This window comes from Mustela putorius, unplaced genomic scaffold, assembly GCF_011764305.1.
Source record: "Mustela putorius furo isolate JIRA1106 unplaced genomic scaffold, ASM1176430v1.1 tig00003853_pilon_pilon_pilon, whole genome shotgun sequence".
Classification (NCBI taxonomy): Eukaryota; Metazoa; Chordata; class Mammalia; order Carnivora; family Mustelidae; genus Mustela; species Mustela putorius.
In genome coordinates this window covers 79,492,411-79,520,311 of record NW_025422005.1, presented here as the reverse complement: position 1 = coordinate 79,520,311, position 27,901 = coordinate 79,492,411, and the positions used below count along the sequence as shown (strand labels likewise).

Genomic DNA, 27,901 nt, shown 5'->3' with positions numbered 1-27,901 from the left:
GGTTTCTCCAAAGTCACTGGGAAATTACATTTGATACAAAGTGAGGGATTGAGACAGGACTCAGCCTAAAAGTCAGTAAGATTAAGTTAAGAAGAGATAAGATATTTTATAAAGCTGATTGTAGAGTCCTTGAATTAAAGCCATTACAAGTAACAGTGGGCATTATTCATAAATGAGATTTAAACTATGACTAGAAAACAGAATTGATTTGGAACATTTTAGGGGAGAGGTTTCACGAGTGAGTTTCGAGTCCCCTTGTGCTGTGCAGTGTCAGTTAGCTGCCATTCTTATTCACAACCATTGTCCCACCCTCTGGTTTCTCTGTAGGTACTGGGATTCTGGTCCTAGAGCTGATCCTGTGGAAGATTTCCGATACATCTGGGGAGGGTTTGCCTATCTGCAGGACATGATTGAACGGGGGATCACAAGGAGTCAGGCCCAGGTTGAGGTTCCAGTTGGAATCTATCTCCAGCAGATGCCTTACCCCTGCTTCGTGGATGACTCGTGAGTCAGAGGCTTCCAATCTCCCTCCCAGACACACTAATCAGGTTGCTGGGGTGGGACAGGAGTACTCCCCAGGCTTCAGTCTCTTTGGAAAGAAACCCAGGGAGTGGAGCCAGCTTGAAGTGAATGGAGCTCTGAATGATGAGCGGCTTCTCCCAGACCACAGGCAGGGCCAGATGGGCAAGGGAAGTGGCAGGGAGAAAGGAGTTGGTGTTGTGGGTGGGAAAGGGAAGGTGAAAATAAAAGCAAGGGAAGTGAGGTTGGGAAAGGGGACAAAGGCTATTTAAGATTCCACTACGTAGTATGTTTGGTATGTGGAAGAGTTCTGGTCAGAGTGTTTGCCCAATGATTGCCAAATCAGCAAATTAGGACTCTGCATTGCAAGTAGGTCTGGTTCCTAGGAGCCTCAGAATAATGCAGCTCATTCCCTAATTAACATTCCCATGGTGCATGCTTAATGAGAAGGTAGAGGAATGTGTTGGATGAGCTGGAACCCTCCCCTCACCCCCAGGCTTATACATCTGTTGGCCAGTAGCCAGCTAAGCAAGTAGGCTACTATTTTCTCAAGGTGTTTTGGGGAGATGTTAGAGAGAGGGACAGAGAAGAGCGGAGTAGGTGGGTTCATTTACCATGGTGGATGGGGGCAGGAAGACACCCAGGACAGGAGCCCAGACCTACAAGTGGCTTAGGGTTCAACCTCTAGGGAAAAACTGGGAAGTTCACCGTAGTGCACATTGTGTCAGTAATGTTCAGGAAGGAGAGAAACACTCACAACCTGAAGAAAGGAAAAGTTAAATTGCCACCTGACCAACAGTTAAGATAAAGCCCAGTATGTGCACAGGAAACCCTCCCTCTACACCGTAGTGCAGTTGGTTCCCTTCCTCAAGTCTATCGAAGACTAAAGAGGTAACAGCAGCAGTTCTGTAGTCAGTTTGGGTTTGGACGATAGAGATGGGATGCGGAGCCAGGGGCAAAAGCCCAGTTCTACGTTTAGGATCAGAATGGGAGTGTCTGGCAGGGTCGTGGGGTGCACAATAAGGAGGCAGTGGGGAGTCTAGGCATTTAGACTGGGAGGGCCCTCTGGTGGCAGGTCCCAGAAGTGCAGGCCTTATGAATTTCTGGTTCTCTCCTTAAGGCCATCTTGAGAACCCTCCTGCTCTGGAATCAGCCCTTCCTGTGACAACCAACAATTTTTACTACATAATAATCCCAAGGACTTTACTAGCACATCAAGCACAGAGGAAATATGTCCCAAGGACTTTCCTCAAGCACAGAGGAAATATGTGTAAAGTTCACAGTAAAGTAATTCCAGAATACCAAATCTATCCTGCTTGCTAGAATGAATATCCATGGAATTACTCTACTGGTACATGGCTGGTAGAGTTAGCCGCTATTGGATCACTGATCGATTTATTGATGGGTTACTTGTCTTCTGAAAGAGCCACACTGAATAGTTATTTTGTGCCCCTTCCTGCATAACTTCAGTTTGATCCTTTGGGATAGATAGTGCTAAGGTGGCTGACACCCCTAGGGGGCCCCACTGTTGCTCTTACCACCAACACCAGTTCCCTTTGTTTGTGATTTGCCTTCTTGGACTTCAGTGTCAGTTGACTTGTATCTGTTCTAGTCACAACTGTATCAGGTTTGCAGTTCTTCCCCAAGAGATATTGCAAGAAGGTCTATATTGTATAAGATCTAGAGTACAATTTTATTTTGTGCATATAACCTGTAGAGCATTCATCTGGACTAACCAAAAAGCTACCCTCTTGCTCTAAGGAACAAGTAATCCTTTAGGGCCAAGTGCAGTGTATTAAAAGAGTCAAACCCAGTGAATACCTGTGGGGATTTTCTGCCTTTCCCTCCATCTGGGCTTTGTTCTCAACACATCCAATCAACCAACATTTACTCCACCTCTACCAGGTACGGGGCATTCTACGATTCTGCTTCTCTCCTCTTGCTTCAGTTTTATGATCATCCTGAACCGCTGTTTCCCTATCTTCATGGTGCTGGCCTGGATCTACTCTGTCTCTATGACTGTAAAGAGCATCGTCTTGGAAAAGGAGTTGAGACTGAAGGAGACCTTGAAAAATCAGGGTGTCTCCAATGCAGTGATTTGGTGTACCTGGTTCCTGGACAGCTTCTCTATAATGTCAATGAGCATCTTCCTTTTGACCATATTCATCATGGTAAGCCAGATGGAGAAGGCCCAGAAAATCTTGAATAATGTTGTACCTCCCACTTTTCCTCCTGTTAATGAACTCATGCCTGCATTAGTCATCTGGCCACCAAGGATGGCCTGACATGTAGCTAGCCAGCCATTTCAGCCAATGTGGCCACATGCAGCTGCCCAGTCATTTCAGCCAAGGTGGAAAATACTCAGAGTGTCTCCGTCTGCCAGGAACCCCGGTATCATGGCATGTTCCCCACTCCCACTTCCTGCCCAAGGAGCCGCAGTCCACGTAGATTATCTAGCCCTATGCTGTGGACTATCTGGAGAAGCTGCTGTTCGGAGAGCCCACTACAGCGTGACTGTATGTGCAAAGGGTTCTCTCTTTCCAGGCAGAAAAGAAATGAGTACAAAGAGTGTTTTCCTGGGATTACTGTCTCAACTGGCAGCTGAGATTGGCATGTGAAGAGCCTTTTCATTGTATTAGGAGAGCAGAACTAGACTGTTCATTCATTACCATCATGGTCACACCGTTCATGGCTTGACCAAAGATGTTCTGCTGTCTGAAAAGGGTCCAAAGCATTTTAAAGAATAGAACTTAGAGTCTGTCTTTTCTCAGCGGTAGGAATTCTTATAGCTGCAGGCAGTACACATAGGCCCATCATCTGCAAACCTGCAGCTCCCTCACAAGCTAGACTTGGAAATAAAATATTATTTCATAATATGTTCTTTCCCCCATTTTTAGTTCCTCCATAGTAGATGATCTTTTATACTTGTTAGATGACAAGTTCATAAATTTGGGTAGCTTTTAATATTTATTTGATGGGATTTGGTATAAATGTCAGATTTAGGCTTTGCATGTTCCTGTTATGATGTTATCAAGCTTGTTTCATTTTTCTACCATAATCATATTATGAGCAATATGTGTGCTGAACCATAGACTTTCGCTAAGGGTGTGTTTAATCCCATGCTGGACCATACTAGTGCCAGGAATGTTCCTGTCCATCCAGCAGATATTCAGTTAAACCAGATCCTACCCCATCTCTTTGCAGTAAGATGTACTAATTCGGAAGGGGTTTGTTTTCAGCCTTAGTCAAACCCTGTGCTAGAGTCCTATCAAAACCAATGCTGATAGATCATTCTGCTCAAGCAAACTAGCTTTAAATTTGTGGCTTTAAATTTGCAGGGTCCTTGGGATCCACAAAGATGGGGGAGAAGCTGCATTCCTTGTGTTCTTCTAGGGCTCCTTTCTTCCTTCCCATCCTTCAGTCTGCCCCTTTTCCCATTTCCAAGATGTTTTGTGCCCTCCTAATTGAAGCAGTCAAAATGCTACGCGTCTGACTTACGCAAAGTGCATAAACATGTATGATATCTTTAAGTGTCTGTTCAGTGACATGGAGATCTGCCTTCCTAAGAATGGGCATTAAGACTTCAAAGCTTTTAGGACGTGAGGTAAAGAATGTTCACCAATAGTTTCTTGCACAAAGGGGTTTCTCCTTGTGGGAACCAGAATATTGTTCCAGGGATGACGGAAACAGAGCTTTGCACACAAAATAGGATTCCTTACAATGACGCTCCCATCTTTGCCTTGTCCTTCCTTCCCACCTCAACAGTGCAGGAAAGAAGCTGGAAGCTAGGACAATGGGAAGGTTCCAGTTATTCAGGCTGTTAGGAACAGAAAAGAAAAGTGGTCCTTAGAGGAAGCCAAGGCCTGTGAGGCTATTGGGTCAGCCCAGTGATTTTCTTTCATCTCTGCCTGAAGTCATTGAGAGACTGTAGGGGCCTAGAAGCTTGTGGCACTTTGTTTTGAGCTGGGATAAGACACGGATTTTATTCTTCTGAGAATACCAACAACCATCTCAAAGTTCTTCCAACCATAGTCAGGTATTCAGCTGTGGGCTTACTTTTACTGGGCTGTGAGATTAAGTAAAAGGAGTGAGCTTTCCAGGGTTATGTGGAGAGCTCTTTGACACACAAAGCCAGGAGCTCTGAGTCCCAATTTTGATTTTCATGATAGAGTTCCTCAGAGTTTGGTTCTAGTTAAGCATAGCCCTCCTCCACCCTCCTTTGTCATTTGTTTTGTTCTATTTTTCAGTCTGTTCCGTTTGTGCCTGGCAGGCACAAGAGTGTGAATGAGGGAGAAAGAGTAGCAATGGCAGACAGGTGACACATTTGTGCCTCTCAGCTCTCGCACAAGCAGGACAGATATTGCTCATTGTCTCTTTTTTCTATTAAGATCCCAGTGCTTTAGGACGCTACTCACAATTGATTAGAACCCATTCAAGAGATGAATCTATGTGTATCTTTATGTTCCCCAGAAAAGAACAAGATGATGTATATGTATTTGGAGTTCTGCTCAAAGGGTAAAATTTCTCATAGGAGGTCTGTGTAATAAAGGAGGAACAAGAAGACCTAATAAATTTGAACATTTCAGTGTATCCTGTAATGGAAGTAGGCAGCAGCTCACTTAGTGAAAATGGCTAATTTGGTCGTATTTTCTACATAGCCAAAGTGATTGACTCATGAGTTAATAATGTCCAAGATACTGAATATTGCCCCAGGTTCTATGTATTTGTATGATAGTGACAAAGGGGGAGGATTAATCTACTTTCAAGTGATATGGATTAACTGCTGATATTTTCACTATTGTGAGTAGTAAATCTCAGAATATAACTACACATGATTGAGTCAGGCCAGGCCTTAAGCAAAATGTTACAGATCGTTAGGGGGGTCTCCTACCTGCTTTTTTGTCCCTCATCTACTCAGTGTATCTTGGAGCAATTGATGCTCTAAGATCTTTTTCCCCTTCCCCTAGCCCCTATAGGCTTAATTCTCCCTTCCCACCAAAGATTTGCTTACTTAATACATACTTAATACATAATGATTACTCATGCTGATAGGCAGCCTAATGTGTTGCCCTCCCAGGGAGACCGATACTCAGAGGAGTAAAAGAATTCAACAGCATTGAGTCTTAACTGTGGAAATTTGGCACCCACGAGAGACGGTGGGAGAGGTCACTCTGGAGTAGAGGGCTTCTGAAGGCCCAGAATCACAGCACAGAGGTTGCCCCCTGGGAGGGATGTGCCTTGGATATGGGTGGAAAGTACTGACTCAGATGGTCTCTTTGGTTTCAGCATGGAAGGATCCTGCATTACAGCGATCCATTCATTCTCTTCCTATTCCTGTTGACTTTCTCCACGGCTACGATCATGCAGTGCTTCCTGCTCAGCACCTTCTTCTCCAGGGCCAGCCTGGCAGCAGCCTGCAGTGGCGTCATCTACTTCACCCTCTACCTGCCCCACATTCTCTGCTTCGCCTGGCAGGACCGGATGACGGCTGACCTCAAGATGGCTGTGGTGAGGGACCTCAGGCTTGCTCCTAATATGCAAAATGTTTTCACAAAGGCATCTGTAGTCATTCTGGAAAACTGGCCTGCCCTTTGTGGGGACCCATTTTGCCTTTGGGGCCCAAAGGACATAGGTATAAAAAGGCACAGGGTCAAAAGTTGGGGCTGTCTTCATCCTGAGCTACCCAGCAGCCCCTCCTTTCCAAACCTGCCTGATGAGTCTGTCCTGGGAAGCAATCAAAAACCAGTTTAGGGTGCCTGGGTGGCTCAGTGGGTTAAGCCGCTGCCTTCGGCTCAGGTCATGATCTCAGGGTCCTGGGATCGAGTCTCGCATCGGGCTCTCTGCTCAGCAGGGAGTCTGCTTCCTCCTCTCTCTCTCTCTGCCTGCCTCTCTGCCTACTTGTGATCTCTGTCTGTCCAGTAAATAAATAAAATCTTTAAAAAAAAACCAGTTTAACTCACTGGTCCTTTGTGTTCCCACAAGAGGGAAACCGCCTAGGACGTTTCACTCACTTTTCTTTTTACAGCATGTGAGAAGATGCCAAGGGAAAGGAGCGTGCCCCCAACTGCTGGGCGCAGAGAGATGTTTCCATTCATTAAAAGAGTTTGTTTCTCTCCATAAACACCTGAACCCAGTAGTTTACAGGGGATCTTTGCCATGCTGTACCACTATATGCAGAAAGGAGTACAGAAATGAACCAGTTAGGAGCCAAGCCCTCTTGCCAGGACAGGACTCTAGAAATGGACTTTTGATTGTTTGAGAGACAGGCATCTTGGTTCACAATTCCCAAACTAACATCACTGTCTTTTTCTCTAATCAGTTTCAAATAGGCCATTTCCACCCTCTTCATTAACCAGGCTTAACTGGCTTCTGGGTTCTCTAGGGTACAGCTTTCCTTGTCCTCCAGAACTTCCCTCTACAGTTCTTTATGCAGTGGTGTCAAGAGAAGACTACCACCTGCTTCTTATTGGGAAAGATCTAAGATATACGCTGCTCTAATAACCCAAACTGATTAGGCTACAGAGCTGCCAGGGCATCTGCCTTTTACTTCCCAGGTTAAACAAGGAATCAATTGCTGCTATTTATAACACCAGTTTTCTAAAACGATCACAATGGGCTGGTAGCAAAAAAATCCTTATGACTCAGCCTATGGGCAGAACTGGGCTAACTTAATATCGTGGGTAGATATCAGTACTTTGAGGCCACAGCTATCTTCATGGGAGTGTGGATCCACCAAGAAACTATAGTTCTCGCAGTGTGTGGACCGGGGCTGAGCTGAGACTTTTTAAAATGGCTTTTGTGAATATACAGCTGGGGAATCTCTTCCTTCTATAGACAGTTTGAACCCCACCCTGGGTCCTACAAAGTGCAGAGAGACCTCTGAGCAGAGGAAATGAGAATGGCTAGTTGCTCTTTCTGCCATGCTGGTGACCGCCTGTGGGGGACTTGGCTGGGGACCCTCCTCTTCAAACTCCTTTTGCACACCACCTGTTTAGTTGACTTGTTCTCTCTACCGAAAACCCAAGGAAAAGATTGGTCTCAGTATGGAGAGGAGAAAAGATGACATCAGTGGAATCTGAGGTTCTTCTGGCCTCACTCTTAGACCTTAGGAGGTCATAGGACCATCCCTTGCCTGGCACCCTAGGACACTAATGATTTTGTGGACCCTTCTAATGGGAGTCACACAAAATAGCTCAAGCTATCTTCTTTGTTCCATCAAGAACTGTGTGATCTCAAGAAAGAGGTAGGAAGAAGGGGGAAATGGTAGGAAGGTGAACCTGAGCACCTTTGGTCCTTTGGTACGTTGGGCTTTTGTGGTGTTTGTTTTTCCCGTTACACGACTATCTTCCATTGAACAGATGGGAGGTGGCTTCGTGAGTATTGTGTGAGGTCCCTGGGCATTTCCAGAATTCCCTTTCCTGTGGGAAAACTGCTTTATGCCCTCCCTGGGTTATCCTTATACCTGGACACGAGCCGGACCACTCTTTCGGGCCTCGTCCCTACCCTGTGGACAGCTGGTGGCTGTCGGGTGGGTTGAAAGTCCACCGCTCATCTAGCATGCCCTCTTTGTCTCACTGCAGAGCCTGCTCTCTCCTGTGGCATTTGGGTTTGGCACTGAGTACCTGGCTCGCTTTGAGGAGCAAGGCCTGGGGTTGCAGTGGAACAATATTGGGAGAAGTCCCATGGAAGGGGATGAATTCAGTTTCCTGATGTCCATGAAGATGATGCTCCTCGATGCTGCTCTATATGGCCTGCTTGCCTGGTACCTTGACCAGGTGTTTCCAGGTAAGGGCCAACTCCCATAGGGTAAAGGTACTGATATCGGGTTCCTCAGATCCCCAGCCTTCCCCCACCTTTCATCTAGTTTAAATCTTATCCTTTCTAAGCTCTTTCAATTTGGGCCTTCAGAGCCAGCATTTGAAACTTAAGCTTAAATCAAAAATCCATCAGTGAGTGCTGGTGTCTCTACTTGAGAATTAGGTCCAGAATCTGATCCCTTGTCACCACCTCCACCCCTACCATCCCAGTCCAAGCCTCCATCCATAATCATTGCCTGCCAGTCTGTTCTCCACACTGTGTTCAGTGACCCTTTCCGAAGCTGGGTCAGATGATATCTGTCTTCTGTTCGCATTCCTGCGGTGGCTTTTCCTCTTGTTCAGAGGAAAACCCAGTGTCCCAGTCCTGGCCTCTAAGATGCTTCATTATCAGCAGCCAACTAACGGTCTTCTTCATTTCATGTCTTTCCCTTCTCCCTCATGTTCTCTGCCCCAGCCACATCCACCTCCTTGACTGTTCTTCAATACACTCAGTGCATTTCCTCCTCAGGACATTTGTACCTGTTCTCACTGCCTGCAGCATGTTTCTGCATCCCCCATACCTGCAGGCTTACTTCCTCACTTCTGTTCACATCTAAGTTCAGATGTCACCATATCACTGGGATCTTTTCAGATTGCAAATATCTAAATAGCTACTCCTATATAAATCACAGTTCTTCAGTGCTTATGTCCCCTTTACCCAACTTTACGTTTGCGACATCACTATCTGACATGACATATCTTAACTTGTTTGCATGTTAACTCTCTACCCCATGAGAGTAGGCCCAGTCTGTTTTGTTTAATATTATAGGCTTGATGCCACAAGTAGTGCCTGACTTTTGGTGGACATTGAATAAATACCTGACTGATCTGCAGTATTGAAAAGCAACTCCTGAATCAAAGTTGGGTGTTCACACAGTTTCATAGTTGCTTTGTAGAAATCAAATTTTCTTTTGGATTATTATTTCCTGGTAGCTGGAGAAGTCTCACTTCCATTTGAGTGGGCTCCAAGTCAACCAACAACCACCTTGTGCTGTGGCAGCCGTGGCCGGGAGCAGGCAGGGGAGGGTGAGGCTGGGTCCAGTCTCTGGGGAAGGAAGAACTCACATCATCTCAAGGCAGCCTTTTTTGGGAGAAATATATTGGCAGCAACCCTGGAATAGGAGAAAGATTGCTAGGCTGAGCCAGGAGGCCTGGGTTTGGATCCTAGCCGTGTAATTATATTAGTTTCCTAGGGCTGCCATAACAAAGCACCACAAACTGGGTAGCTTAAAACACTACTTTTGGGGGGGGGCAGGGGTGTCTCACAGTTCTAGAGGCTAGAACTAGAAAATCAAGGTGTTGGCAGGGCCATGCTCTCTCTGGGATCTGCAGGGGAAGGAGCCCTCCCTGCCTCTTTCAGCTTCTGGTGGTTTTTCAACAAGCTCTGTCTTCACCCGGTGTTCTCCCTGTGCGTGTATGTCTGTCTGCACACAGCCATCTTTCTGTAAGAACACCCGGTCAGATTGGATTAGGCTCCCACATAGTCTGGAGTGACTTAATCTCAACTAAGCACATTAGCAATAACTATTTCCAAACAAGGCCAAGGGTTAGGACTCTGGTATCTTTTTTTTCTGCTATCAAATGTGTCAACCCCTCCCCTTCCAACATCAGCTATTTCTCTAATGGCAACCAGGTGTCCAACAATCAATTCAGTTCTACCCTGTTCAGTAACCCCCCAGAATTAGCACAGACCCCACAGAAAGATTCAGCCCTACAAGACTGTTCCCACTTCAGGGGCCAGATGCAAATACAGTGCCCAGGCTACACACGCTTTTGTCAGACTGACTACAAATTCAGGAGTTCTCACAGCCACCACCCACCTGATTTAGTAATTCACTAGAACGAATCACAGAACTCAGGAAAAGTAGTCTACCTGCAGTTACAGTTTATAATAAAGAATACAGCTCAGGAGCAGCCAAATGGAAGAGATGCATACAGGGAGGGGCAGGAGGAGTGGTGCCTGGAGCTTTCAAGTGCACAACCCTTCCAGGGCCTTGATGTGCTCAGCAACCTGGAAGCTCCCTGAATCTCATTCCAGAGTTTTTATGACTCAATCTCCAGCCCCCTTCTCCTCCCTCAAGATAGAGGGTAGGGCTGAAAGTTTCCATCCTCTTTTCCCAGGTCTGGTCTGGTGACCAGCCCCATCCTGAAGCTATCTAGGGACCCTCCCCTGAGTTACCTCATTAGCATAAATTCAGGTATGGTTGAGAAAGGGGCTCAGCTCTTTGTGAACAACAAAAGACATTCCCATTGCTCAGGGAATCCCCGGGGTTTTATAAGCTGTGTGCTGGGAACTGGGGATAAGACCACGTATTATTTGCATTCTTCCATGGGCCTCAACATATCTTTTTGATGATTTTGGGGGGGGGCGGACACAATGCAACCCATAATGCTGATTTTGAGCAATACATTTGACCTTGTCTTCCATCATCTTTTCTATCTTACTATGCCACTAGAAGGAGATACAATAAGTGAAAACTAGTTGGATTGAAAATGCAATTTGTCTGTAATTCAAGAGCTTTATTTTAGCCAAGCTAAAGCTTTAATTTGTCCAGTAACTATTTACTGAGCCGAGCCTGTATGTGAGGCTTAGCACTAGTTTTGGGGAACTAGACAGACCCAAACCTGTCCTTGAAGGTCTGACAGTCCAGTGGCCATGGAACATGGGATAATATTAAATAAGCAAAGATCGTGTGTTCTCACAAAATTAACATTTTATAGGGAGCAAAGTCTGCTAAGAGAGCTAGCCAAGAAATTTGGGAGTCTTTTCCTTGGGATCCAGTAGAATGGGGTGGTTGAGATCAGGGATATTAGAACGAGATTACCCATTTCAGTACCTCTCTCTGTTTAATTAGCTGTGACCTTGGGCAGATGATTCAAAGTCAATGTGCCTCTGTTTCCTTATCCACAAGAATACTACTACCTATCTCTTAGGGTTGTTTTGAGGATTAAATTTTTAACTCATGAGAAGTGCTTACAACATAATGCCTGCCATGGAAAGAGCATTCAACAAATGTTAGTGACAGTCATCATCGTTATTATTATCTGGTAATTGTTGAGAAAGGGCATGAATAAATTCTTTTTTTTTTTAATTTTTTAAAGATTTTATTTATTTGACAGAGCGAGATCACGAATAGGCAGAGAGGCAGGCAGAGAAAGAGGAAGGGGGAAGCAGGCTCCCCACTGAGCAGAGAGCCCGATGCAGGGCTTGATCTCAGGACCCCGGGATCATGACCCGAGCCGAAGGCAGAGGTCCAACCCACTAAGCCACCCAGGCGCCCCTAAATTCTTTAATAAAATGTTTTTTTTGGAAAGCTGTTGCACCCAAAAAAAGTGCCTTTTAAATTAAAACACATTGGGAGGAGTAGTCTTTGTGTCGTAGCCCATGGATAGCTATGTAATGCTGATGAACTATGGATATCTATAGCTATACTCTGAAGTTCAAATAGAAAAATTCTCGATTTTGTAGAGCTTTAGTAGTACTACCAAAGCTTTTTCCTTATTTCCCTGTCATATCTAGGGGACTATGGAACCCCACTTCCTTGGTACTTCCTTCTACAAGAGTCCTATTGGCTTGGCGGTGAAGGTGAGTTATTTAAAATTTTTCAATTAAAAGCAACGCCCCCCTCCCAAAACCTTTAGTGTTTGAAACTAGCTCCTTTGGCTATGTCCTGGATATGTGTGGGCTGTAGAGGGGGCTCCTGACATCAAGTGTGTGGTTCCTGCCACTGTGGTGCAGTATCGTAGCCTCTGGGAACCCACTTTCTGTAAGTCACTAGGCCAGGGTGAATGGCCGAGCGCTGATAAACCCTTGTTTCCCGTCCAGCTGGTGCCTAATGGATGAAAGAAATTGCCTTGTGAAAGAAGGCCAAACCAGTTTAGGGTGTAAATGACTTTTGCAACTCCTTAATTTGAAACAGAGATCTGCAGAATCACGAAGGAACCTTTGCACTGGTCTTCTTATGCCTCCTCTCCTGCTTTTTTATTCCTTTTCAAAATATAAACTAATTCATTCTCCTAAGGTGAAGGCCCAAACAGAGGCTGGGGCAGAGCTATGACCTTCAAGGCAAACACTCCTAGACTCTCCTAAAATTCATCTTACTTTGTGATTGGGGAACCAAGGGGCATTTGCCCAGAATCCTTCTTAGATCAAATTTACCTTTCCTATTGAACAGGACAGGAGGCCCCGGGAGAGCTCTGAAAGCTCTATAGACTCTATTGTGACGTATGAGCAAGCAAGAAATTCCTGGCCTGAGAGCTTGGGGACTTCCTTGGAGCTGGGAGTTTCTGGAAGCAAAGGAAATACTTTCCAATCTGTTTGTTCCTCACCTACCTACCCTTTACTTTGTATTTTTGGATCTGAGCCAGGATTTATCCTTTAAGCACTAAGATAGAGGTTTGTTTTCTCTAGGGGGTTCGCCTAGGGCCTTTAAAAGGCTTGGGCAGTTTGTTTTGCTTTGTTTTGTATTTATGGTTCAAACAAATAGCACTTTGACAGCTCAGTATTTTTCCATTATGTTGGTTTGTCTGTCTTGTCTATGAACTTTTAAAATTTCTACTACAGTAAGGTTATAATCCAATGGGGATTTTCAACAGGGGAATATGTTTTTGGAATATTTCTAATTTCAACGAATATCAGGACTTGTGGACATTTTCCCCCTATAATCTCAGCAGATAATCTGCCTCTCAAAAGAGAAATTCTTAAGACAAATGTGCTCTTTCAAAAATGAATCACATATATTTTTGCCAACAGAAGCCAAATATTTTTCTCCTGCTTCACAGGCTAGACTGAAATAGATTCCTAAATCTCTCTAAAACCAAAAAAAAGGGGGGCACCTGGGTGTCTCAGTGGGTTAAGTGTCTGACTCTTAGTTTTGGGGCTCAGGTCGTGATCTCAGTGGTCCTGAGATGGAACGCTGCACCAGGCTCCACTGAGCATGGAGCCTGCTTAAGATTCTCTCTCTCCCTCTTCCTCTATCCCCCAGGCTCTTCCCCAACACTTGCATGCACATATGCCCTCTCTTTCTAAAAAAATAAATAAAGTCAGAAAATAACTGAGTTTCCTCACCAAACACCCTCCTCTCACATACGAAGAAATGGAGCCCAAGAGGACGAGTGTCTTGCCTGTGTTCCTGCTGCTCATTTGGGACGAAAACCTGAAACTGGGAAACACATTTCCTGGCAAGGAACTCATCCCATGACTAAACTATGTAGAATATTTTCCCCTGCTATTTTGTTGCATGCCCGTGCAGTCGGAGAGCTAGTAAAGTGATCAAAGGCATTGTGGGCAGTAGAGTTGAAAATCCTTCAGGAGGCAGAAATAGAAGTGCTGGAGGAGGCAGGTCCCTGACCACGAGGCCCATTCCTTGCTGCTCCCCCTTCAGCCTGCAGATCTACGGAGGGCAGCCAGGGGTGAGGGAGGCCCTGGTGGGCTGCCTCATTAAAAAACTCCCCCTGCCCACATCTGTGCTCTGGAGGCCAGAGCCTTTAGATGCGTGGTGACAGTGGTTTCCTCCAGCCCCTGCTTTCTTCTCTTGCTGGTTCCCTCCACTGCTCCTCTTCTCCTTCCAGGATGTCCTGATGTTCTTTTAAGCCAAATGCCAAGTTTATTAGAAAAACAAACAAGAACAACAACAACAAAACGACCTGTGTGTGTGTGTATGTGTGGGCATGTCTGATGTGTGTGAGAGAGTATGTGTGTATGTGTCAGTATGAGTGTGTGTGTGTGTGTGCATGTGTGTGTGTTTATACTGCACTGGACAATTTATATAAGCCTCTACCTCAACCAGGCTCAATTCTGGTGTTAGTCACAAAAGACTCGAGTACCCATAAAAATGCTCAGGTGAATTTTGTCTCAATCAGTAATTTAAGCTGGCCATCCATCATATCACCTTGAAGGAGCTTTTCTCAAGGCTCAATATGACTTTGACACGTTTTTTATTGGAGCAAGAAGTACTGTTAATGAAGTAAAGAAAATTAACCCATTGCAAACTCAGTCCTGGTTTTGTGAGTTTTTTTTTTAAGATTTTATTTATTTACTTAACAGACAGAGATCACAAGCAGGCAGAGAGGCAGACAGAGAGAGGAGGAAGCAGGCTCCCCGCCGAGCAGAGAGCCCAATGTGGGGCTCGATCCTAATACCCTGGGATCATGACCTGAGCCGAAGGCAGAGGCTTTAACCCACTGAGCCACCCAGGTGTCCCTGAATATTTTTTTAAAGTTATAATTTCTAAAATGGTGGGCCTTTGCTGGCATGTTAAGAGGAGGAGGTGAAACACCTGTTATAAAACTCCATCTGGGCTCAGCAAAGCTTGATAAGCCAGCTAGCCAGGAGGCACTGGCAGCCATTTTCAGGACTTTACAGGCTCGCAGGTCAGGGGGCAGCAGGACCAGGTTTGGGTCTGGTCCCCCAGAATGCTGACTTGGCCTTTTGAGGGAACTCCAAAGTCGCGGTAAGAAACTCTGCCACCCCTCCCTTTTCCCCTCCTTTTCCTGCCTTTACTGCTTGTTAGCTCTCACCAAGGGTAACAGTGGCTTCTGGTTGGTGCAGCGTGTTCAACCAGAGAAGAAAGGGCCCTGGAGAAGACGGAACCCATCACAGAGGAAATGGAGGATCCGGGACACCCAGAAGGAATAAATGGTAAAACAAACAAACCAACCAACCCTCCGTAAAGAGCACAGAGCAGAGGCAAGGAGGAGGTGCAGAGTACTGTAAAGGATGGAGAAATACACTTCATGACTGGGGTGCTGTGGACCCCAGGAAACAGACTCTGTTGACAGGAGTTAAACCTGATAGCTTCTCAAGGGCCAAGCCGCACGTGTGGGGAATGAATGGTCCAGCCAGACATTAACGCATATTTCCTGGAGAAAGCAAATCCCAAGTATGTGGTGTGTTTGTGCCCTTGTTAGGCAAGTCCCGAGTGAGTTGCACAAATGTGCTGACTTCCGAGGATTTAGCAAGAACAATAACTTGGGTCACTGGGACTTAAAGCGGATATGAGCTATAAGGAAAGACAAAAATAAATGCTTCTGTACAGAGGAGGAAGGAGTCTAGGGGAGCTGACTACACTTCACTCGTGGTTTACAAATCTACAAATCCATTCATTCAAACCATCAAAAGCCTTTCCTGACTGTGGAAGTTACCTAATAATTCCTGAAGTGATGAATTAGGTCTGCAAGTTGTTCCCTGGCTTTGCCTTCCTTACCTACTCTGCTAGACCAGTTCTGTACTTCTCCCCATGTTCTTCCTTCCCTAAGCATGCATACTTCTCTGTAAATGCTACAATGCCCTTGCTGTCCTCTCCTCTGGACTTTGCCTACCACTGTGTGAGAGGGCCCAGCCTCCAGGCCTCTGGGCCAACTTGGTGCCATTTCACAAAGCTGAGTTCAGTGACCTCTGGCTCCTTGGAGAGCTGGTCTGCAGTCACTAGGGCCTCTGGGATAGCCCTCCTCCCAGAATGGAATTCCAAGGTCAAAATCAGAGGGCTGGTCCCCGTCTTAGTTACAGGAAAGACCAGAAGGCACACATAGGAGAAGGATGTTATTTTGCAAGGGAGTCAATGTTACCCAGCTACAATGTTAACAAAGTAAGTGGTACTGTACAGAGTGTACTCAAGCAGAGGGGGACTGGAAGTTGGGAGAACTAGACAGCACGGTCATGAGGGTCTGCACTGGAAAGGCATGGATGAGTTAGAGGTTTGGAGTTCGAGGGACAGTGATGAGAAAGAGTGGACCATGCTACTTAGTAACTGAGAAACTCTCAAGTTCTAAGGAGCTGGAAGTCCCCTTCAGACAAAATTAACACAAGAGCTTGAGCCAAGGTGACCGGGAGAAGAACAGTTACAGGAATGGACATGGGAGAGTCTGAGGGAAAGTTGTTTTGGGAGGAAGATAAGGAGCCTGAGCTGCTACCAGAAGCCCTTGAGGGTATACCCTACAGACTGTTGGAAATGACAGCCTGAGCTGAAGATTGAGCTTCGGGCTGACTCTCCGTATATATGGTGAGTGCCCTCTGGGTTCAAATTCCAGCTGTACCTTTCATGAGCTGTGTGACCTTGATTGGATATTTGATGTCTCTGTGCCTTAGGTTTCCCCATCTATAAAGATGGGCATAATAACCTCTATCTCCATAGAGCTTCTATAAGGGTTAAATGAGGTAATCCATATGAAGCACTTAAGCAATGCCTGGCACATAGTAACTGCTCAATAAATGTTAGGTACTATTATTACCATGATTATTTTGTAGTCATCCTTACAAAGGTCCCACCTAAAGTCATGGGGCCAAAAGACAGTGGTCTGGAGGTCGAGCCTTGAAGGATGTGTACATTAAAGCATTATATTTACATCATGTTCATTTTTTTCTTCCAAGATTCCTTCTTTGAACGTGAACTTCCAGGCTTGGTTCCTGGGGTGTGTGTGAAAAATCTGGTGAAGATTTTTGATACCTACAGCAGACCAGCTGTGGACCGTCTTAACATTACCTTCTATGAGAACCAGATCACGGCATTCTTAGGTCACAATGGAGCAGGAAAGACCACCACCTTGTGAGTTTTCAGGCAAAGAGCCTGGATTGCTCTTCTGTCGTATCACTTTCTGGCTCTGTTCTGCCTCATTAGCTGCAGTCTACTCTTTTCCATCGAGTGTTAGTGACAAAAATGTACTATGTATTTGTGTCTGAAGAATGTGTAAAGCACACCGCAGTATTCAGAGCTCATTCGTGTATGTTGTTTTATTTGATCCTCACAAGAAGTGGGAGAGGGAGTTGAAGTGAGTTTACTGCCCTCTTTGTGTGCTGGGAAAGTGGACATCTAGGGAGTTGAACTGACTTCCTGGGGTCATCGACTTGAGGGCAGGAAGCAGGTTTTTTCAGCTGTCTGGTCTCTCACACTGTAAACCTGTCCGCACATCCCACCCTCTCCAGAGTTACCGCCATCAGTGATGGTGCTAAAGTCACGGCCATCACCATCACATGCCCTTGGTCCATAGAGAACTACTTATTTTCAAAGAGGATTCTTTACCTACCTGTTTTGGAGAAAGTAAAAATGGTGTGCTCGGTAGAGGGCCCTGTGAGGTAACACCAGGCAACTGAAGATAAAGTTCAGGGAAGGTGCAAGCTCTGCGCTGAAAGGTCTGGAAGCTTCCCTAGCTTTTTAAGGGCCCAGAGCGCCATCTGCTGAGAAGGAGAACATGGCTAGCTAAGGTGTCCTAAGGAGCGGCAGAGGCAGCCCTCTCAAGGTGCAGGGAAATCCTGTGTTACACGGTCTTCAAGTCCTATGACCTCTTCCAGAGCGCCAGGAAGGAACAGCAGTATACACCCTACGTTGGAATGTTCTCTGAGGGAGGTTCAGTGTGAATGGAATGTGGGGCTGGTGCCATTACATTTGGTTCTGTTTCCCTCTAGCGGTTGATCAACAGAGATTTCAGCTTCTAAGTACAAGTTCAGGTAACCCGAGATTGTATCTGAACTCGGGGGAGGGAGCTGGCTGGGCCAGGCAGCACTAAATTCAACTGACTGCTCACCTTGTTGACTCAAAGGATCAGAAGGCCCAGAGCACCACCCAAGACCTCGGGGCTTCTCACAGCGAACACAGTCCTGCACCAACTGCTCAAATGCCACTTCTCCTGGGGCCTGAAACATACTGTTCAGTAAGAACAGTCCTAATACTTTCGAATTTTACTTTATGCTGGCCTGGCACGGTTCTAAGTGCTTTACAAGTATAAACTCATTAAACCCTTACAACAAACCCATGAGGTGTGGGCACCATTATTTCCCATTTTACCAAAAAAAAAAAAAAAAAAGGCCGAAGTGGATATCGAGCTTTTTGTTTTGAATCCAGAAATGATATTGTTGGTGGTAATTCCTCTGCCTGCCTTCAATCACTTCATCAACAAATACATATCGAAGGACTGAGCTGTCATTAAGACCCTCCCCTATGCTTCATAATCATGATACCAGGCACTGTACTGAGCTATGCTCTGCACACCTTTCACTGAGCCCTACAGCACCAGGCTGTGATTACCGAGCCAGACAGGGTTGTTCCGTAGGGAATGTTGGGAACCCTGAGGACCCATCAGGGCCTGCCTGGGGCCCTAGGAATTAAAGAGAAGCAGAGAGGGCAGATGTGGACATCCACAGTAGGGGCTGGATATACACACTGAGTCTAAGGCCTGTCTGGGAAATTGTTGGTCCCCACAGCTGATCGTGGTTTGGGTTCAACTGAGAGTCAAGGCAGAAGTCACTGTGAGAGTCCTCAGCAACTCTGGAGTCTGGGGCTGCCAAAGGTCATCTTTTCTGCCACTGACTCCTGCATTTGGCAGGTCAATCCTGACGGGTCTGTTGCCACCAACATCAGGGACAGTGCTCATTGGGGGAAAGGACATTGAAACCAGCCTGGATGAAGTCCGGCAGAGTCTTGGCATGTGTCCGCAGCACAACATCCTGTTCCACCAGTAAGTAGTACAGGAACTGAGACCCTCTCCATTCCTTATTCCCACCCTGCCCCCTACCAACACACATGTACTCTAGGCCTGAGCTCGAGGATGCCAGTATGGGGGCCAGGAGGCAGTATTCTTGTTTGCTTTCCCACTGTTCAAGGTCCTTGGTCGTGCTTGCTATGAGAAGTGTCCTTCAGAAAGTCAGACTATGCCTCTGGCACTGGGAGTAGAGGTCTACCCCCTCAGAAGAGTAATGCACCCCACTCTCTGACAGATGCCCCTCACTCACCCTGAAATACTCCTTCTCAGGGAACAAGAGAAGAGACCATTGTTCCTTTTTCTCTCTTAAGCCAGGCACTAAAAACTGACTTTTCAGGAGGCTTTTCAGTTGCTTTTTCCCCAAACTTTTATTTATGATTTAAAAGGTGATATATGGGGGCGCCTGGGTGGCTCAGTGGGTTAAAGCCTCTGCCTTCGGCTCTGGTCATGATCTCAGGGTCCTGGGATCGAGTCCCGCATCGGGCTCTCTGCTCAGCAGGGAGCCTGCTTCCCTCTCTCTCTCTGCCTGCCTCTCTGTCTACTTGTGATCTCTCTGTCAAATAAATAAATAAAATCTTTAAATAAATAAAAGGTGATATATGGGGTGCCTGGGTGGCTTTGTCAGTTAAACATCTGCCTTTGGCTCCAGTCATGATCCTGGAGTCCTAAAATTGAGCCCTGCATCAGGCTCCCTGCTCAGCGGGAGGCCTCTGCTCCCTCTCCCACTCCCCCTGTTCGTGTCCCCTCTCTCACTGTCCCTGTCTCTGTCAAATAAATGGATAGAAATCTTTAAAAAAAAAAAAAAAGGAAAGAAAGAAAAGAAAAGAAGGGAGGAAATACAGATTAAAAGAAGAAAATAAAAATCACCTGTCATTTCACCATCCAGAGATAACTATGGTTCACACCTTGGTATATGATTTTTCAGAACTTTCTCCTATGCGTGTATACATATATATATTATTTAACATTATAAAGGAGAGTAAAGCTCTGCATATAATTTTGTAATCAGCCATTTTTAATGCGATTGTGTTTTTTTACTCAAGATACGAGCATTTTCATGTTATATATTCTTCAATAAAATAATTCTTATGTTTATATACTACACCATTGTATTAATGTACTGTCCTCTCTTATTAGATATTTAACAGGATCTGGGTTTTGTATTTTTTTTTTTAATATATTTTATTTATTTATTTATTTGACAGAGAGAGATCACAATTAGGCAGAGAGGCAGGCAGTGGGGTCGGGGGTGGGGTCGGGAAGCGGGCTCTGCCGAGCAGAGAGCCCAATGCGGGACTTGATCCCAGGACCCTGAGATCATGACCTGAGCTGCAGGCAGAGGCTTTAACCCACTGAGCCACCCAGGCATCCCTTGTTTTGTATTATTAACAACACCACAATGAACATCTTCACTGCTAAAACTTGGTGCTCATCCTTACTTATTCCTGTAAGGTGAATCATTAGAGGTGGAACTGCTGAACTCATTGCCTCTCTCACTGCCCTGTCCCCTAGCCTCACAGTGGCTGAACACATCCTGTTCTATGCCCAGCTGAAAGGGAAGTCTTGGGAGGAGGCCCAGCTGGAGATGGAAGCCATGTTGGAGGACACAGGCCTCCACCACAAGAGGAACGAAGAAGCGCAGGATCTGTCAGGTGCTTGTTATTGGAAAAAGAGAGGGCTACAGATGGCAAATCCATTGTCTTCCAGGACACCGACAGAAGGGGAGGCTTCTAAGAAACCTCCTAAGAGCAGGAGCATGTCTCTAAAGTTACTCTGTGCACCTTAGAGGAACCCACCTCTGGATCATTTCCCTCATGGAACCCCACTGTCTTGTAGCAGCATAGGCTATATTTGTTCTGATGTTCGTGGCTTTGAACTAAAATGTGAGAATAGCCTTTAAATGGTCTTATCTGTTCCTGCACTTCTGCATTTCTTGCCTTTTCTGCATTTAAAGAGACCTGCACACCACTAGGTTTTGAACGCTGTATAAACATCTAAGGAGGCAGCATCAAGCTGCTTCTGGACATAAGACACAGTCCCCTTTATGCCACCAGCCCTGGGCCTTTCTCCTCCCGTCCTCCATGGCCCTGTGACCCTGTTGCCTTGTGTCAAACTCTAGGTGGCATGCAGAGGAAGCTGTCTGTTGCCATTGCCTTTGTGGGAGGTGCCAAGGTTGTCATTCTGGATGAGCCCACCTCCGGAGTGGACCCCTACTCACGACGCTCAATTTGGGACCTGCTCTTGAAGTATCGTTCAGGTAATGGCCACTGCTCGGTGCTCTGAGCTCTCACAGTGCCTTTGTCTGTGACCCTGGCTCTCACCATGGTGCTTTGCACCTGAGCATACTTAACAGCCATGACTACACTCTGACAGGGTGCAGCCAGTGACCTGAGTGAGCCAGAGTCCCATGGAAGCCTCCTGAAATATTTACACCAATAGAGACAGGAGGTCACTGATGGAGCAGCCTACTTCCCTAAATATTCTAAAAGGTTCTCTCAACCTGCAGCCTCTCTGGAGCAAGGTATGCAGCTCTAGGTGGAACTCCTCTTTGACTAAAAAGATGCAAGTCACATGCAGACATCCAGAAAGCTCCATGGCTGTCAGAAGGTCACTCAGGACAAGGTGTAAGGATGGCATGCACATGTCCAGTGCTCCAGAGGACTACAGCAGATAGCAGAGTCTCAGAGGGGGCCATGCTTCACTCTCTCCCAGCACCTTCTAACCAGAGGGGGTAGGTCCAGAAAGATGGCAGGCAGAGCTCAGAGGGCCTGTGAACGTGATGGCATGGCTCAATCCCACGGTCAGTTTGCCATCCTGGCATCCTCACTACTGTTTTCTTCTAAGGACATCTCCCATTGGTTTCCAAGTATGTGTGTGTTCTTTGCAAAGACTGTAAGTGCAGTGCCTAATGATCCAGAGAGTACATACATATGGCACTCAATAGATGGTGACTGTAATAAATATGTCCCCTACACAGTGATTTATTGGAAGCAGGTCCAAAGTCAGAAGAGGTACTGTATGTGACAGTGCTTGACAGCATGCAGGATGCTAGAAAATGTTATTATTCTAGTATTCTGGACTTTGCTGCTGAATACTCTTTTTTATTGATCCACTTTGAGTTTTCATGACCATGTCACAGAGAGACTGTTCTACATCCTTTTCCCTCCAGCCCTGCCCGGGCCTGTCTGGTGATCCCCTGACCTCTGCCTTTGCAGGCAGAACCATCATCATGTCCACTCACCACATGGATGAGGCCGACCTCCTCGGGGACCGCATTGCCATCATTTCCCAGGGAAGGCTCTACTGCTCGGGCACCCCGCTCTTCCTGAAGAACTGCTTCGGCACGGGCTTCTACTTAACCCTGGTGCGCAAGATGAAAAACATCCAGAGCCAAAGAACAGGCTATGAGGTATGTGTGTGCCCAGGACAAGAGCCCATGTTGGGTCAGGAGAAATGCGCGGTGTGGTGATGCTATCCCTGGCATCTCTACCCCCGTCGGGCTCTAGTGGTCAGGATCAACCTCCTTGTTCCTGAAACTCTTGGCAGATTTTGAAAAATGGATATTCTGAACCCTCCTACAGAGATGCTTTACCCCACATGAAACAAACTGAGATTACGGTACTCTAGAACGCGGCATACTCATGTGGCATGTAGCCACAGAAATGTCTTGGGCTGCAAGGTGGCATGCTGGGAATCTGAGAGTGGCTACTGAGGCCTCCTATGTTTCATTCCAAAGCTTATGTTCCCTAACTAAACCCAAAGTCCGCTGGGAAATGAAAGCCAAGGAAAGGCATTCTTGGGAACTATATAACCTGAAAATGATAGAGCCAGACAATACCCTTTAGCAGAGACCCCCTCAGCATTGGCAAGAGACCAGGTTTGGGTCTGGGTAGCTGAAAGGTGGAGGACTGTGTCATCACAGGCAAATTCCTTAATTGCTTGTCAGTGTTGGTTCTTCGCACACAGTAAAGGAAACCGATCAGTTCAGCTTCTGCTTGTCAGGGACATGGAGACGATAAGTGAGAGAAAGCATTAGGAATGCCCTCTGGCCTCCTGGAGACCAGGCACCGTTCCTGGAGTGGTCAGGCTGGTTACTTTGTAGCATGACCTAGGCCTCCGGCTCCCATGATATTAGGGTCAGGCTGCCTCCAGGCTTTCCTGTCCTGGCCACAGGCCAGTGGGCATCCACAGGGTCAGAGGAGCAAAACGTCTTGCATAGGCCGCCTACAGCTGTCGCAAGATAATGACAAGCCAGGGGTGCCTTTCAGGTGCTGTTACTCTCTGTGCCTGACTCATACATTCACCAGGATAAAATCAAGTAGCCACAACCTCAGAGTGCTCACCTGAAGTAATACATAAAAATATGAGGGAGAGGGGCAAAATCTGTTGACCACTTTTGGCAGCAAGAAACAAATGAGGTGCAGTGAGGAAGGCATTTGGCCTCAGGAAGATGCTGTTGTTCAAGCGACTGACGCCTGTCTGTTGTAGGGGAACTGCAGCTGTGCGTCTGAGGGTTTCTCGAGCAGGTGTCCAGCCCACATAGATGAGATAACTCCGGAACAAGTCTTGGACGGTAAGGCCCTGGGGCAGGCTGTGTCTCGGTTCTTGTTTTGTGATCATCTCTTGAGATGGTTGGGTGTGTCCTGTTGTCAAACATAATGGGAGAAAAGAGAACACTCTGTGTATCTCTCAAGCCCATGGTCATGAAGTTGCTCATCTTTCCCTTTGACCTTCTCTTCCATTCCCAAAGAGACTTTAAAGCCCTGGGCCTAGGGCCTCCTCCCTTAATTGATGAATCCAGTGTTTGTTCACTGCTCGTCAGTGGCCCATGTTAAGCTTCCCTTCTTGTGTCCTTCTGTCCTGGTTCCAAGCAGCATTACTTAAGTATGGGGAGAAGGGCTACTGTAGGTCCCAGATGAGGCCCTCGGGTGAAGCCATAGTGACAGACGGCTCTCAGAGTGAACTTTTCCAGAGAGTCGGACTGCACAGAGTAGACAGCAAGTCACGCATCCTTGTTACACTCCTGACTTTTGCCTCAGTATCCCAACTTCCTAACAGTTCTCTCTTGAGTAAGGGTGCGTTAAACCTCGTCAGGGGCTCCTCCAGGAGATGTTGAAGAGGCTCTCGCTGGAAGCACTCATCCCACAGGATCTGACCTCAGGGACCCCAGGGACCCAGAGTGCTTGCCAACAACTCTTGCTGTCTTCCGTGAAGGCTCACTTCCATCCAACATCTGGGGTGCCTTTGCAAATGGAAGACCACACACCCCACATCCCTAAAAAGGAGCAAAATGAGACCCGTGTACTGACCCAGGTTGATGATGCGATGGTGGAGGAACTATCTGCTTAGCAAAGAAAATACAGAGTTCTCTATTTAGCACAAATTTTTTTTTTTTCTAAATCTGGAGAATTTGCTAACTGAAGTCTGGTGAAATAGGAAAACTAGACACTATTTATATACCATGCTTGAAATTTGAGGGAAAATACCCAGACCTGCATCACATTCACTCTGTTACCCATTCTTTGCATGGACAGAACCTGCGGCACCCAGGAACACATCCTTTCAAGGTGACAGCTCTGTGTCTTTTCCCTAGTCTGCCTTGCCGTGGGTCTTTCCCCGCTCGCTGAAGTTCCCTCCCAGGACAAAATCTTGGTCAAGACATGGATAATTTTTAAAAACCAATACAGGAATGTACCAAAATCAAGTTGGAAACAGGGCCTGCTGGCTAGAGTAATTTTTTTAAATATTCCTTTATTTCTAAACAAATGTCTATTTATTTATTTATTTTACTATAAGAGGGATGCTGTGAACCATAGGAAGGAACACAGTAAGTCATTATGTAACAAATAAGAGAAAGAAGATCATTCTGCTCCCCAGTTAGTTCCTCTCAAGGCTTTTCCTTCTCACACAACCGTCCACCACACACACAGAGACCTCCCTGCCAGGCACTACAAGCCTGCTGCCCTCCAGGACTCCCTCTGGAAGGCTGACACACACGACTAAGACACAATTCCTGGGAATCCAGCAACTTCAGCTCGATTTCCTTCCTCAGAGAACAATGTGCATGACCCCTGGAGAGCTGTTTAGGGCAAAGCTGCTTCCTCACACAAGGAGCCCTCCAGCCCCTGTGTGAAGTCATCCCAGAGCTAAAGACAATTGAGTCCTCTTTGTAAATCTGACATAAAACAAGCCTTCCAGTCCAGTTAGACAGACGGACATGGATTGAAAGCCATGAAATCCCTCCACATGGGTCATTTTTAAAACAAAGGAAGCAAAGAACCCACCACGTGGCCTTAATTGAGAGGACTGCTTGGCAGAAATGCATGAGACCTGGGTTCTGAGTCCCTAGAATCCCTCTCCCTTTGACCTGCTTCTCAAGATAATAGGGAACTGTCTCTTCACATACAAGCTTTAAAATTTTTTAACTAGATTTTTAATTTCAAAGTAATACATGCTTGTGCATAAAAATAAAAATTCTGACTGTATGAGTGTGTCGGGTAAATACTTGTTACTGGACATTTCCTCATGCCCCACATTGTACACCCCACACTCCATCCCCCCCCCACCCCAGTATGACGCCACAGCTTCCTGCTCCCCTTCATCATTTCCTGGATCAGGGTGTTAAGGTTGGTTACTTTGTTAGTTGGAACAGGCAGGTGCAGTCTCAAGGGAAGCAGCTTATTCCTTCGAAGAATTAGACCAAGCACTGGTGTATGATTTAGGAAGGTGAGTTCTTCTCCAGCTTGGGCACCAGTCCCAGGTATGCATCTCAGACAAGTGACCTATAGCTTGGACCAGACAAGGAAAATGAAAGCAAATTTGACTTAACCTTCAAGCCTGTGTTGAATTAAAATGAGCAACAATAATGATAAGAACTTTCTTACTAGAGATGATGTTCATGATTAGGGTAGCAGCTAATATTTACCTAGGCACCAGACATGTTATTCCAAGTGCTGTGTGGGTATTAACTCATCCAGTCCTCATAAATAATAAGAGTAAAGTGAGTGGGTGCCACTGTTTTCCCCTTTGAACAGATTAAAAAAAAACAAAACTGCTTGATGTTACATAGTTTGCAAGGGACAGAACATTTGATTGCACAAAGGAGAAAACTAGCAGAGGAGCATTGCATGACCTCCCCAAGTTTCCCTGACTGGTTAAGTGGGGAGTGCTGTGGCTTCCCTTTCCCTCTCTCTCTCAGTGCCCTTCACAGGGCGAAATAAGCCAAAACAGAAGGGAGGCAGCATTATTCCTCTGCAGGAGTCACTACTGAGGAATGAAATGCCCCTTCCTCAAATGGGAAGTGGAAGAAAGGAGGGGATGTGAGCAAGCTCGCAGTCTCCCAGGTTCAGTTCTGGAAGACAGAGTTGATGTCAGTCTCTCTCTCTCTTTTTTTGTCCTAGGAGATGTGAATGAGCTGATGGATATGATACAACACCATGTTCCAGAGGCAAAGCTGGTGGAATGCATTGGTCAAGAACTTATCTTCCTTCTTCCAAATAAGAATTTCAAGCAGAGAGCATATGCCAGCCTTTTCAGAGAGCTAGAGGACACACTAGCCGACCTGGGGCTCAGCAGTTTTGGAATTTCTGACACTCCCCTGGAAGAGGTAAGCCAGAGATCCCAGCTGGCTTCCATCAGGAAGCAGAAAAGGAGCTTCTTTGCAGAAGTCAAATACTAGGGGGACGTTTCATAAGGGCCAAAAGCCATAACTTCCCACCCAGGTACAGCAGCTAGTTTCATTTTTGGCTCACTCCCTCAGGCCTGTTTCCATACAGAAACAGATTTCACGTGGCTGAGGTCCCTGTGTGCATACACTTTTATATTGCCAGAAGACCGTGTTCTTTGATTAAATCACAACATATTTTCCTTCCATTAGGAAGTAGTACCCAACAAAACTGAGCTAGGGTTAGATTTTTTTCTGAGAATGGAATTGCCTAAACCAAATGTTCTCTTTTTCCTTTTTTGACAGATTTTTCTGAAGGTCACGGAGGATTCTGATTCAGGACCTCTGTTTGCTGGTATGGTTCCAGAGTGTGTTCCCTCACCATACACCCCAAGCTCTGTATTGAAAATCAAAGGAAAATTTTATGAAACAACAAAGCAGGAAATTCTACTCTATTGTATTTATCTGACCCTCCAATATCCCACATTTTGCATTCTTAGTTCCTTTAAATGACAGAGGAATGACAAGTGGAATTAGATCTGGGTAGAAAGACTCTAGATGAATCAGGATTCTTAAGGCGGTCAAGCTGGGAGCTTCACCACCCCGAAGCTTCTCATCCCACTTCCGTGTCTCCTATACCTGCCACCTCACCATCCTCATCTGCTCCTCTTATCTCCACCAGGCCTCTGATCCACTCCTGTCTGCATGAGTGACAGCTCACAGAGTCCCTAGAGATAATGGTGACAGTGAATACAACCCAGATGCCAGCTGGAATCTTCTGGCCTCTTTGAGAGAGATAAAATTATTCTGAACCTTCATTTAGTGCCCTATGGAAACTTGCCACTGTGGAAGTCATAACTTCTGTGGATTTGGGGGTCTCTCTTCTACATGTGTGAGCCCGGGCACCAACTAGCCCCTCCTGTGATTTCTACCAAAACCCCAGAGGCACACAAAGCATTCATGAGTGAGTTTACTCTGAAGCATAGGGTATAGGGAGAGGGACATACAGGTGGGATCACCTGCCATGACACAGGCCACTTCTGACAGAATAAAAGGCATCCACCCTCACTGATAAAATCCTCTGTCTGGCTCCTCACTCTCCATTCTGTTTTCCTCTCTCCTGTTCACGGGCAAAGCTGCATGCCATTCTCCTTCGATGCCTTGGGCTCCTGCTACTGGTTACCTATTTCTACCCAGTATAGTAACATCATAGTATTTTCCTGTGCAAAGACCATTTCCTCCCTGTGAAGCTTCTGATGCCAACTCTTAAGATATATGGTTTTCATCTTGCTTCATAAGTGGTCTCAGATGTCTGTTTAGCAGCTATGCCTAGAACTACCAGTGTTCAAATACACCAGCCCAAATGTGCTGCCTGGCCCAGATGAGTCGT

At 46.2% G+C, this 27,901-nt stretch overlaps 1 protein-coding gene across 1 annotated transcript in view; it reads left to right on the top strand.

Annotated features, from left to right (window-relative positions):
• The window catches only part of ABCA4 (ATP binding cassette subfamily A member 4), a 123,591-nt gene that overhangs the window by 51,001 nt on the left and 44,689 nt on the right, over positions 1-27,901 (top strand). The window contains exons 13-26 of the mRNA XM_004752571.3: positions 328-504; positions 2,468-2,690; positions 5,806-6,027; positions 8,100-8,304; positions 11,896-11,961; positions 14,926-15,015; positions 16,744-16,918; positions 18,693-18,824; positions 20,361-20,500; positions 20,968-21,105; positions 22,064-22,257; positions 23,337-23,421; positions 26,249-26,454; positions 26,818-26,866. Of these exons, the coding sequence (XP_004752628.2) occupies positions 328-504; positions 2,468-2,690; positions 5,806-6,027; positions 8,100-8,304; positions 11,896-11,961; positions 14,926-15,015; positions 16,744-16,918; positions 18,693-18,824; positions 20,361-20,500; positions 20,968-21,105; positions 22,064-22,257; positions 23,337-23,421; positions 26,249-26,454; positions 26,818-26,866 (2,102 nt within the window). The remainder of the gene's footprint in view (positions 1-327; positions 505-2,467; positions 2,691-5,805; positions 6,028-8,099; positions 8,305-11,895; positions 11,962-14,925; positions 15,016-16,743; positions 16,919-18,692; positions 18,825-20,360; positions 20,501-20,967; positions 21,106-22,063; positions 22,258-23,336; positions 23,422-26,248; positions 26,455-26,817; positions 26,867-27,901) is intronic.